Raw genomic sequence first — 12,653 nt, 5'->3', positions numbered from 1 at the left:
TATCAGGGCCGGTGTCACATTATTTTCCCGAGTGGGTAGTAAGGAATAGGGAAGCTTCATGGGTGACAAAGGCGTAGCCGGGGGGGGAGGGGGGAGGGGAGATGAAGGGTGACCTTCTGATACCTGAACAAAATATTACATAAAGTCGACAGTGCATCAACAATAGGGTGCCAATAGAATGTTTAAGAGAAATTAGATTTTCGAATTTCGTTCAGTAGTCATGTTTCCCATCAATTTCCCATGGAAGGCAATTATATAGGATCATTGGCAAAAGTAATTCCACGCCCTTGCGAGTGGCTTCCCGAGAGTTTACCGGGACATTCGCCATGGTGGACATGCGTGTAGGCATGTTTTTGAGTTCTTTCTTCGTTATATTTATCAATTCCTCCACATTTTTCGCGTCAAGATTGTTGAGGTAGGTCTCACGCTTCTGGTTTGTCCAGAAACTCTGGATGGGATGCAGCTGGGAAACGTTGGGTGGGTTGGCCGACCTGGGTACCGCATCGATTTTCAGCCGCTCCATCTCTTCCAATGATTGCTTCGAGTAGTGGGCCGAAACCAGATCGGGCCAGAGGACCGCATCTTCGCCCCTACGATATTTCTTGATAAACGACGCAACTTCCGGCAGGCACTTCGTACTATAAATTTCCTCGTTCACGGCCAGTACGGAGCTTCTCGCTTATTGTCAGCCACAGCAGCACCTTCTTTGGGAACTTGGTGTGTGAAATGAATTTCACCTCAGAGGTCACTTATGGAGTGCCCTGCCAGTTGTTGTCATCCAGGGTGAGATAGGTCTAGGCACCTCTATCATCACGTCGCGATTCGCCGGAAAAACCGACTCGATCATCGAGCAACTCCGAAACCAATGGACGGGACTTCCGCTTTCTGATGTCCATGTTCGCCAGGTACTTTTCCACTGTTTAGCCGGTTGAACCGATCTCCAGATCAAGCGTACGCAGCGATGTAGCCACTTCCCCCTCGTTCCTCTTCAGCATTATTTGGATCGTCTTGTCGCTCAGGGTCTTCGGCCGTCCGGAACCGGTTTTTCTTTCGATGAACTGATTGTAGTCCAGCAGTGCCAAGATGTTGTAGATACCGAAACAAGCGTAACCGGCGTCGCTTTTCCGTACGATGTCTGTTTTCGACGCGACGGGGTAACGTTCTATGATCGCGCACACTTCTGAGCGGAGTAGCTTCACTGTTTTCGCCATTATGGTTAGAGTTTGAGTAAATTTTGACTCATGGGTTACTATGATTGAAGCTTCATGTGTAGTTTCGTTAGTGCGTTTAAATGTAAACTCACGAAAAATCGGGCTTTTTTGAGTATTTTTTTCAATGCTAACGTTAGGACTCAACAATTTTGTCTTCTAGAAAAACGTTTCCATCCAAAATTTGAGCTTAATCGAACTTCTGAGAGAGTTTCACTTACAGTCGTGAAAATCTTACATTTTTGACTAACTTAAAAAATGCACAAGAGTAGTTCTTGAAGTTTCAGAAATCGATTTTTTTTCATAGCAAATCTCTTAGAAATGCATGAAATGACGAAAACTGATGTTGTTTCATATAAATTTGTTTTAAAAACAAAAATAAATTTCAGGGACATGGAAACTTTTGCGTTGGGAGACTCGAGCTACACCAGAACACACAAGAGACACTCCCAGCTCGAACATTTCTTTTATCGATCAAAAAACTGCAACTTTGACCGCTTTGAGGCTCTACTTCGCAAAGTCCGATTGAGCTCAAATTTGGCATGGGAAATTTCTACGAGAAAACAAAACTTTAGAACTCTATCGTAAATTAAATTCAGAACTCTATCGTAAATGAAACAATAAAAAAAATCCTTTTCTCTGTGTAATGTTACAACTGTACATAAGTCTGTAGATTTATAACCTCTCGCTCAACCATCCATCAAAAAATATGTCGCTCGCAACAGTACTTTTTTGGTTTTGTCCAATAGTTCCGTGTGGGTAAGTACCCACATGGATATTTTCCGAGTGGGTACTACTACCCATACTACCCACATGAAACGCCGGCCCTGTGATATATAGACTGTTCCGAAAATTATAAATACATCTCCTTTCTTGAATAAATAAAAAAATACAGGATTTTTCGGGTCATTTTATTCTGAAATATAGATAATAAGTGTTTTCTTTCCAGTTTCAATTCAAGTTGGGATTGTTTTTCGTAGGATACGCGAGTTCTCTAACTTTTCTCTTAACACTACTCATAAGCTTTTGCACAGTGTGTTCTCCGACCATTTTTACCACTTTAAGCCAATCTTTTTTAAATTTTTCAACATTGTCCGCTGGTTTGACATATTTCCTTAGCTTTGCCTTGGTCAAAGCCCAAAAAATTCAATGAGGCGAATTTCAGGGCAGTTTGGAGGATTCATCTCCTTTGGGACACATGTGACATTATTTGTGTTATTCCACCCTAGTGCATCCTTAGAGTAATGGCAGGAAGCAAGATCGGGCCAAAAGATTGGAGGATTGTTATGCTGCTTAACCATGGGTAACAACCTTTTCTGCAAACACTCTTTCACGTAAATTTTACCATTCATTGTGTCATCCGTAATGAATGGACGAGATATTTTCCCACATTCACAAATGGCCTGCCAAACCATTACCTTCTTGCCGAGTTTTTCGGTGTAAATGGCTTTCACCGGTCCAGGGACATCCTTTCCCTTTGGTGATGTATAAAATTGCGGTCCTGGCAGAGTCTTATAGTCCAGTTTTATGTAGGTTTCGTTATCCATGATAACACAGCCCATTTTTTTGGTCAGAAGTTTGTCATAAAGCTTCCGAGCTCTCGGTTTCACAGATTCAGCTTGTTTTGGATTTCGTTTTGGCTGCTTCTGCTTCCGACGGGTCTGCACACCCATTCTTCCCTTGGCACGCATAACGTTACTCGCCGAGGTTCCAAGCTTTCTCGCCACATCTCGTACTGACACTGAAGGATGCCGCTTGTAGTATTTCTTAACCTTTTGTCCATTGTGGGATCAACAGGCCCGGGTTTTCTACCACGTCTTGGGGCATCAGTAAAAGTGCACTCTTCACGATACTTCCGCAATACGGTTTGAACTGCTCCGACTCTTATACCTTCTTCTCTGGCTAATTTTCTTATAGAAAGACCATTTACGGTGCCCCATTTGTGCACAATTCGCTTTCTTTGCTCGGGAGAAAGGCCACGCATTTTCAAAATTTCGCACTAAATGTTAGAAAAAATGACAGCATCTGTTCTTTTTGGATGTAAACAACAGGACGCAGCCAACGTTTGGTTGAATACTGCACGTTATTTGAAATTCGGTTGATCGTAAGTGTATTTATAATTATCGGAACGGTCTATATAATATGATATATGATAGTTCCGGAACAAACATCCGGCCGGTTCCATGATGTTTGGCTTAGTGGTGTCTAACGGCTTGAAAATGCCGCCTGTTTCCATTGATTCTGGCGTTCAAATCAAAATAAAGGCCTACTTTTCTTAGGATCAATACGCTCGAAGCGAACCGTAAAATTTTAGCGCACCACCGCACCTGCTTTGTTCATAAACAATTATTTGGCATCTCTCTCTTACTTGCGTCGTAAATCGCGTAGTCGTTTCTTCATTCCTGGGTAGATTTGCACTGATCCAGTGGAATAAAGAAATTCGCTATTAGTTTGAAGATTTTGAAGTCTACCATAACGCACCGGAGAACTACGTTCGAAAGGCATGTTCTGCTTCCGGCCGTTGTCTCGAGAATGTCATTGATAAAAATGAAGTACTCATCAATAAATTTGTTTGAGAGCCCCTAATGAAAATAACTGAACTCGAAAATGTTGATATTATTGCTTAAAGTAGTTGAAAACGGGATATTAAGAGATACTACAGACAAACAGACGTACTACGAAATTTATTTTCGTGGATCAGAATAATGGTAAATTCAAATGAGTTTCAGTAACGCGGAATATTCTCGCCGCAGCGGTGGTGCCGCGGATGTGCTTTTCCCCTTTGAACTCAGTTGACAGTTGTCGCGTGCCGAGCAATCAAAACAGCAGAAAGGTTGAAAGTTTATCTTTTACGGAATATGTCCAGTAGGTGTCGCACAAGTTACTCATAACCGCCATTTTTTAAGAATTTAGTATGAAATGGTACGTCTGTTTGTCTGTGGAAATACTTCAAATTTTCGCCTTTTTCCTGTCGCGCCCTATACACTGATTTATCTATGAGTACTTTGAGGGGGTTGTCAGTTGATTATGCTCGCACCGCACGAAACATAACCAAATTAATCGCAAAATGTCATGAAATAGAATTTCAAATAAATAATCTGTGCAGTCCTTAGTGAATTGTTATTATCATTCGATTTGATTATTGATTATGTTTTTCTAATCAAGTTTTGTGTTTGCATATACATTTGACAGATCACCATCAAGTGGGTAGGAAAAAATATTTACGATAATTTTCATATCAAAATTTGATAGATATATTTTAGCATAGAATTGCATGAAAGCTATCAATCAGCATTAAAAATATGCCCTCTCGTTCCAAGCTTATTTGCTCTTTACAGAAAATACCCCAGTATAGTAAAGAATTTCACGGTTGAAAAGGAATTTGATACCAAGGATTTGATGATTTTATTCATTTTTAATTTAGTATGTAAACTTACGTGTTTATGAACCAAGTATTACTGTTTGCACTCCTCGTGAAAAGGCTCCAAGGTTCGCAGATCTCTCCACGTGGGTGGCAGAGTATTATGCAAATGCTTGCCGCACTTTTTGCACGGATCAGCAAACAGTGTCACATAACTGCGGAACCAAGTCTAAACGGAATAGAAAAAGTAAAAAAAAAAAAAATAACAATGACAACTGCTTGGTAGTTTCACAGTAGCTTTGAACACTCACAATGAAGCTACGAATCGCCAGCTCAGGCAAAGTTGGTGAAAAGAAGTGCAACATGGCCGAATGAGCATGGTCCTGCACCTTCCGGAAAACCTGGTGGCGCGATTCGGTCCAGTGTTCATCGACTCCGTCCAGCAGGGACTCGTCGTAACCCTTCACGGTGACCCACTCGATAAGTAACCCCTTCAAAATGACGGCCGCTCGTAACACGCGCGCTATTGTAATCTAGCAAGACAAAAATATGAGAAGATAATCCAATAGCATAAAATTCGAATCGGTCTTACGTGCAAGATTGCGTTCGTCATCGAGGGACGAACGATTTTTAGGTTCATGTTGTTAAAGTGAATACCACCAATGAGGTTATCCACCGTTCTTTAAAAGATTTGAGATTTTGCTATTAGAATATGTATAACACCTGGATAATAGTCTGATACTCACTGCGGGGTAGCGAGATGGCTAGAAGGTAGAGACCTTCGCCGCTTGGTGTTGCCATAATAGGATCGTTTGAGAGTATTTTGCTGCAGCAGCGTTGAGGCAAAGGTGCTGTACTCGTGCAGTTTATCATGCCACTTGTAGCTTTGTACTAGATGTGGGTACAGGGCCTGTCGTTCAAGGTTAGTTTCCAGCGAGAGATACGCTGTGTTGGCCAGATTAAAAGGAGCCTGCGGCGGCGTAAGATCATTGATGCATACCTCGAATTCTCTGAAAGTAATTTGGAGCTTTTATTTTCCGCAGTGCCGCTTTGTGATGGACGATTATACCTGAGATTTGAATTTACGGCATTCAGATGCTCTTGCAATTCGTGCAGAAACTTTTGCTCTTTGCCTTCTTCGCCGTGTTCTGCTCGGACACCATTTCCAAGGGATTCAAAAACTTGACCAACGCTGGATCGTAAAACTCGCAAATGAGATAAAGCATTGTTAATCGGTTCTAAATTCATTTTAATAGGAACAACAATGTTATAAGTAAGCCAACAAAAAACAAGTTATTGTTTCACTTTAGCCGATCACCGGAATGAAACAAACGTCAAACTAATAACAAACAAACAGTCCGAGAGTTCGTAGTTGTATCAGTTGTATGCAGGGTTGCCACATTTAAATCTGTGTTTTCCCTTGAAAAAATCTGAGCATCTGTATCTGGAACAAAAATATCTGTAAAAAAAACCTGTGTTGTTTAAACATAAAGAACTTTGTATTTTTTAAGTTTTTATGGTACATAAACAAAATTTTTAGCTTAAAACGTGTGAGGAGTTGAAAATATGTTCAATTTGCTTAATATTTAATGAAATAAAATTTGAAGTGTTTTTAAAAATTAATGTCAATTTCGAAAAATCTGTAAATCTGTACTTTTCGACGAAAATCTGTATATCTGTATACACAGATTCTGTACCGTTACTTGGGCCAAAAATCTGTAAAATACAGATTAATCTGTACATGTGGCATCCCTGGTTGTATGATGGCGACGTTTCTGAAAGGAGTTATGTGGCGAAATGACGTGTAAAGTGAAGCGAATTTACCTGACATCTGGCCTCTGACGTGTTTTCTCTGAGAAGGTTAACCGATTGCTTTATCAGCACGTCGTGGATATTATGCACCTGTAGTAATGGTTTTTAAATAATTTCGTTATATTTAATAACTCAAACTGATAACTACTTATTGGTCTAGTGTGAGAAAAATATTTCTATTAGGTAAGTACAAAATACTGTATCAAAACTGCTCTCAAATGACATTGCATTTTACTATCCTGTAGAAAAATGACAACGTACGAAGAATTTATACAGCAGAACGAGGACCGTGACGGCATTCGTTTTACTTGGAATGTTTGGCCTTCGAGTCGACTGGATGCTAGCCGTATGGTCGTCCCGCTCGGTTGTTTGTACCAACCGTTGAAAGAGCGTCCGGATCTTCCGCCGATACTGTACGATCCGGTTGTTTGCACCAGAACTACCTGTCGAGCTATTCTGAATCCGATGTGCCAGGTGGACTACCGCGCTAAACTGTGGGTGTGCAATTTTTGCTTCCAGCGTAATCCATTTCCACCCCAGTATGCGGCTATCTCGGAACAGCACCAACCGGCGGAGTTGATTGCGGGTTTTAGTACGATAGAATACACAATTACCAGGGCGCCTTGTTTGCCGCCGGTATTTTTGTTCGTGGTCGACACTTGTATGGACGAGGAAGAACTGACAGCACTGAAGGATTCTCTACAGATGTCACTCAGTTTATTGCCAGCGAATGCATTGGTTGGCTTGATTACCTTCGGGAAAATGGTTCAAGTGCATGAACTCGGAACGGATGGATGCTCCAAAAGTTACGTTTTTCGTGGAACGAAGGATTTATCGGCGAAGCAAATTCAGGATATGCTTGGCATTGGAAGAGCACCTGGACCGAATCAACAGCAGCCCCAACAGCGAGGTCCTACCGGGCCAGTACCACCGGCTAATCGTTTTTTACAACCGCTACATAAATGCGACATGGCACTGACCGACCTACTTGGTGAGCTACAACGGGATCCGTGGCCTGTTCCACAAGGCAAGCGATTCCTGCGTTCAACAGGAGCAGCACTTTCCATTGCGGTTGGCTTACTGGAATGTACCTACCCGAATACCGGTGCTCGTACGATGTTGTTCCTCGGGGGTCCCTGCTCGCAGGGTCCCGGTCAAGTAGTGGACGATGAACTGAAACATCCAATTCGATCCCATCACGATATCCAAAAGGACAATGCCAAGTATATGAAAAAAGCTATCAAACATTACGAAGCACTTGCGCTGAGGTCGGCGACCAACGGCCATTGCATTGATATTTATTCTTGCGCACTTGATCAAACCGGTCTAATGGAGTTGAAGCAGTGCTGTAACTCAACCGGTGGTCATATGGTTATGGGAGATTCATTCAATTCGTCACTATTTAAACAAACTTACCAGCGAGTTTTTGCAGTGGATCAAAAAGGTGATTTAAAAATGGCTTTCAACGGAACGTTGGAGATTAAATGTTCTCGGGAGCTTAAAATCGAAGGTGGTATAGGATCTTGTGTTTCTTTGAACGTTAAAAACGCTTCGGTGGCCGACTCGGAGATAGGCATGGGAGGAACCGCACAATGGAAACTCTGTACCATGACTCCAAACAGTACGATGGCATTCTTTTTCGAGGTAGCTAATCAGCATGCCGCTCCAATACCTCAGGGCGGTCGGGGTTGCCTACAGTTTATCACTCAGTACCAACATTCCAGTGGTCAGCGAAGGATTCGGGTTACTACTGTGGCACGTAGCTGGGCGGATGCCACTGCAAATCTTCACATGATAAGCGCCGGCTTCGATCAGGAAGCTGCCGCTGTGCTTATGTCTCGGATGGTTGTCTATCGGGCCGAATCGGACGACGGACCTGACACTTTGCGCTGGGTTGATCGGCAGCTCATCCGGCTGTGCCAGAAATTCGGTGAATACAGTAAAGATGATCCCAACAGTTTCCGGCTGGCGGAGAATTTTTCATTGTTCCCGCAGTTCATGTACCATCTGCGACGATCGCAGTTTCTACAAGTATTTAATAACTCGCCTGATGAAACTACATTTTACCGGCACATGCTCATGCGGGAAGACCTCACCCAATCGCTGATCATGATTCAACCAATTCTGTACTCCTATTCGTTCAACGGTCCACCAGAACCGGTCCTACTAGACACGTCGTCCATCCAGCCAGATCGCATTTTGCTGATGGATACTTTCTTCCAAATTCTTATCTTCCATGGGGAAACAATAGCGCAGTGGCGTAATCTGAAGTATCAAGATATGCCCGAATACGAAAACTTTAAGCAACTGCTGCAAGCTCCGGTCGACGATGCTCAGGAAATTTTACAAACCCGTTTTCCGATGCCACGGTACATTGACACCGAACAGGGCGGTTCACAGGCTCGATTTCTGCTATCCAAAGTAAACCCCTCGCAGACGCATAACAACATGTACGCCTACGGACAGGTGAGTTACGAAGGCTCTCCCGTTAAGGGAGCAGAGATAAGAATTTCGTTTTTTTTTTTTCTTACTGACCCTGAATGTTTTCCCTCTCATCGTCCTCGTTACCTTGTCACGTGTGAATCTTATCTCGCGAATCGTGAATCCACCTTGACTGGATCCGACCATCATCCATGGGGGCGTGTTTCTCCGGTGGCAGATGGCTGCGTCAACAGCGGTAGATATTGTCATTTTCTTTTGTTCGGGTCTTTTCTTGCTCGCTCTGGGGCAGAAGGTCTTGGTTGCTTGGGTTCGACGGGAACTAACAATTTTTCAAATGTGTACTAATATTTATTGGGTTTCTAACGTACCTAGCTATTAAGATCTTATATTTACTAACAAATTCAGATATATGATAGAACAAGTATTAATACTTCGTCTTGTAGTAGCTATCAAACTCATCTATGGAGTTTTTTTATTTTTGTTCAATTTTTTTGTGTAGAACTCAGACCATTTTGTTTTGATTTTGAATGGAACGTTGCCAACATGTTATATTCTTCTCATTTAAAAAAGCAGTTCTTTTTAATTAAAAAAAAATTTCCAAAAGAAAATTTCTGACAGGTTTGAGCTCGAAATAATTCGAATTTGTGAAAAGTAATAACTTCTCGTTTAGTATGTATAAAAGAGTTTTATTTATATTGATTTTAAAACATCATTATTAATCATTGTTGTTATGCACATGCTCTCGGTTGGTCTTCAACGGATCATGATTTGCATATTAATGACACACAGTTGCAAATAATTCGATGATGAAATAGGTTTTTGTTTGGCGTCATTTATAGACTTGGGTTCGATTTGTTTTTGAAATTTTTGGCATTTATACATACTACCACTTCACAACATATTGGGGAAAATATGTTGCTGGATAATCGCTTCCTACTACAGTTTTTAAACAACGCTTCCAAGCCTTTTGAAATAAAATGAAACTGAATTTGTTCAAGTCAACAAAGACATCAAAGATAAAAGTGTGTTTTTATACGTTTAAGCATCCACATTACAGTTAAAAGTAAATAGCAGTCACCACGTAAATTTAAAGTTAATAGGGTCTACCAATTAACCCCTTATTTGGACCAGGTTCACGCTCATCCTTTTTTTTTATTTTCCACAGGATGGAGGAGCGTCGGTACTCACGGACGATGTGTCGCTGCAAGTATTCATGGAGCATCTGAAAAAGCTAGCAGTTTCGTCTACTACGTGATTGGTCGATCGTGACTACTTAACGCACATCATCGTGTGAAGCAGCCAGCAATTGATGCGATAGCGAGCGTAGTATTTCTGTTTTATCAAATATGATGTTAAGATATGAAAATAATACATGTAGCCGTTCGGGCTCAATAGAACTGTGTTGGAGAATCGTTTCAGCCATCGCCCGTTCGTAAGTATACGTAACACCAAGGTTGCATATTCAATTTCGGGGTGTAAATTCCATTCAATTTGCCGCGTGCCGATAGCTCGCTCCACAAATACAATTTTCTAACTTGATGTACGACAAACTTGCAGTCCGAAAGTGATGCTACAAGTTTGTTGAAGAAAGCAATGCTCTAACTCTTGTGCCTAAAGTGTAAGAGCCCATATTCAGCAGGATGTTCAGCCAATATTCGCGGAGAATATTATAATATTCACCGCGAATATTGACTGAATATTGCACTGAATATGGGCTTTTACGCTTCAGGCATAAGAGTTAGAGCATTACATTATTCGACAAACTTGTAGTACTACTTAGGGACTACAAGTTCGTCATGCATCGTATTTCTAAATTGTACTTATGCAGCGAGCTGTCGGCACGCGGCGAAAAAGTACCCTTAAATTGAATATGCAACCTTGCGTAGCACCCAATTGGCTCGACCATTAATAATACCGCGCGAACATTAACTGGCGATAAGATGGCAATTGACGCGGACGCGACAGCTTCAATTGAACTGAAGCCAAGCGATCAATTAACGTACTAGGTTTACGATACAAAATTGCAGAAATCAAATAATAGTGTGTCATTGTGTTTATGTAGGAAATAAATTAATTATATTTATCAGATAAAATTCTGGTTTAATTAATTGAAGAAACGCCAAAATTCAAGCACTATTTTGTTTATTAGTTTTACTGCAATACTTTCAAATTTCCTTTATATACACCATACAAGCTACATTCTATAGACACATTGAAATAAACCATTACATTGGAATATTATCCCCGTCTCGGTAACATCGTTCGTTTTTCCGCTCGTCGTGTGCATCAGTTTGAACTAAAGGCCCAAAACACCCGCAGAGATTAAAACAAATGCACAATCCATTCTGTTGCTCTAAGATTGCCATAAATTGGCAAACCAATCACACCACGAGCTTCGACTTCAGTTGAGAAAACGGATCGACATCTTTTGCTCGACTTCGGTACGCTCGAGGGCCCGACAAAAGTCCTCAAATGTAATCTTGCCCTGTCCGACCGAATCCGCCTCGACGATCGTCCGCTCAGCGATACTATTCAGCTGATCCTGGCTGATGTTGGCTCCGACCATCATCTGCAAGATGCTCAGCAGCTCGTCCCGTGAGATCGTATCGTCGTCATCCAAGTCATACATTTTAAAGGCAAACCTCAACTTTTCCTCCCGGCTGTTCAGTTTGTTCTCCTTGCTCGGCTTGATTGGCCGGAAATGAGCCAGAACGCGAGTAAACTGACGGAAATTAACCCGATCGTCATTGCTGTCTGCAAAAAAGGAATGTACGATCCGCTCGCACAGCGGATTGATGGCTAGTTCTGGAATACGCAAAAAATCCTCCCGCGATAGAGTGCCACAGTCGTTACGATCCAGTGAGGTGAAGCGGGAGTACAGACGTTCGATTTGGTTGGGGGTGACTGTAATTATAAACAAATCGTCATTAATAGTTTGAAAGCCTTGGAAGCTTGCAGCGCACAATTTTGAAGGCAAGTAACTCTACCGTTATCTCGAAGTACCTGTATGGCAATTAAAATAAAAATCATGCACGCGACGGTCGTAGATAAGGTGCTTGATAAGTTTCAACACCTGATTTCTGCAATAACTGGTCTTCGAGAAATCTAATGTGTACAAGCTTTCTGTCACTGAAAGCAGCCTCGACAGAGAAAAGTAATTTACTGTCCAGATGAATGGCTTTGTTGCAGTAGAATATAATCAATCTTGAAACAACAAACCTGTATTGCAAATAATGTATGTAAATCAAACGACCGTACATCAGTTCCATATATAGAAATCGGCACATTTTTTTTTCTCAAGGACAAATGGAACAAGTAGTTATTTAGCAAAACATACTCACATCCCGTTTCTTCGTGAATTTGCGCGATCTCTTCTTCGCACAGCAACAGTGACGATTTATTGCCCATTTTGTTGAATCGGGATCCACTGGTCAAAGGTCAATCAATTCTTCAGAAGACTGTTTTTCCTAGCTTTGCGAGTACGATTTGGACGGCGTCACGGATAAAACACAACCTTCCAGCTAGGTGTTTTGTCAATGAATGAATGCGTAACGGAAATGAACGGCTGCTTGCGTCCAAGTATGATGACAGTTCTACAAGGTATGCTACGTTTTTGTCTATCCACGCACACAAACAAATCTCGTTATGAAAAACTTCGCGTTTTGTATGGAATTCGGAGCATTTTTGGAAATTTCTCGTTTTATGTTGTTTTATATTTGATTTTTTTGGTTGAAAAGTAAATCTCCAGTTGAAACACACTAGAAATTGATATTAATTTAGATTTAGTGTGAAAAATTGCGACAATATGTCGAAATAAAATATATAAAAAT

At 41.4% G+C, this 12,653-nt stretch overlaps 3 protein-coding genes across 4 annotated transcripts; 1 reads left to right on the top strand and 2 right to left on the bottom strand.

Annotated features, from left to right (window-relative positions):
- Positions 1-4,603: 4,603 nt before the first annotated feature.
- On the bottom strand, positions 4,604-5,915 carry LOC129730296 (mediator of RNA polymerase II transcription subunit 27). Its single transcript, XM_055689512.1, has 5 exons — positions 5,639-5,915; positions 5,316-5,579; positions 5,162-5,249; positions 4,881-5,102; positions 4,604-4,798 (listed from the first exon to the last, which is right to left on the bottom strand). The coding sequence occupies exons 1-5, from the start codon at positions 5,815-5,817 to the stop codon at positions 4,664-4,666; spliced, it is 888 nt and encodes a 295-aa protein (XP_055545487.1). The 5' UTR covers positions 5,818-5,915; the 3' UTR covers positions 4,604-4,663.
- A 475-nt stretch (positions 5,916-6,390) lies between these two features.
- On the top strand, positions 6,391-10,916 carry LOC129730286 (protein transport protein Sec23A). Of its 2 annotated transcripts, XM_055689491.1 has the most exons (4): positions 6,391-6,564; positions 6,627-8,847; positions 9,041-9,058; positions 9,989-10,916. In XM_055689491.1, exons 2-4 carry the CDS (start codon positions 6,631-6,633, stop codon positions 10,076-10,078), a joined length of 2,325 nt encoding a protein of 774 aa, XP_055545466.1. In that variant the 5' UTR covers positions 6,391-6,564; positions 6,627-6,630; the 3' UTR covers positions 10,079-10,916. The 2 variants fall into 2 exon arrangements, with proteins under 2 accessions (XP_055545466.1, XP_055545475.1); XM_055689500.1 differs by lacking the exon at positions 9,041-9,058.
- Positions 10,917-10,948: 32 nt separating this feature from the next.
- Positions 10,949-12,379, bottom strand: LOC129730303 (calcineurin B homologous protein 1). The gene is made up of 2 exons (XM_055689525.1): positions 12,165-12,379; positions 10,949-11,727 (listed from the first exon to the last, which is right to left on the bottom strand). Exons 1-2 carry the CDS (start codon positions 12,229-12,231, stop codon positions 11,225-11,227), a joined length of 570 nt encoding a protein of 189 aa, XP_055545500.1. The 5' UTR covers positions 12,232-12,379; the 3' UTR covers positions 10,949-11,224.
- Positions 12,380-12,653: the final 274 nt, after the last annotated feature.

This window comes from Wyeomyia smithii, chromosome 1 (assembly GCF_029784165.1).
Source record: "Wyeomyia smithii strain HCP4-BCI-WySm-NY-G18 chromosome 1, ASM2978416v1, whole genome shotgun sequence".
Classification (NCBI taxonomy): Eukaryota; Metazoa; Arthropoda; class Insecta; order Diptera; family Culicidae; genus Wyeomyia; species Wyeomyia smithii.
Note: the sequence above shows the minus strand (reverse complement) of the source record. Positions and strands in the feature narration are given on the sequence as shown.

Coding starts and splice junctions, on each gene's coding strand:
- LOC129730296 (XM_055689512.1), bottom strand. CDS start 5,817: ATGAATTTAGAACCGATTAACAATGCTTTATCTCATTTGCGAGTTTTA. Junction 5,580..5,638: donor GCCGTAAATTCAAATCTCAG/GTATAATCGTCC, acceptor AATTACTTTCAG/AGAATTCGAGGTATGCATCA. Junction 5,250..5,315: donor AGCCATCTCGCTACCCCGCA/GTGAGTATCAGA, acceptor AATCTTTTAAAG/AACGGTGGATAACCTCATTG.
- LOC129730286 (XM_055689491.1), top strand. CDS start 6,631: ATGACAACGTACGAAGAATTTATACAGCAGAACGAGGACCGTGACGGC.
- LOC129730303 (XM_055689525.1), bottom strand. CDS start 12,231: ATGGGCAATAAATCGTCACTGTTGCTGTGCGAAGAAGAGATCGCGCAA. Junction 11,728..12,164: donor AATTCACGAAGAAACGGGAT/GTGAGTATGTTT, acceptor TTATAATTACAG/TCACCCCCAACCAAATCGAA.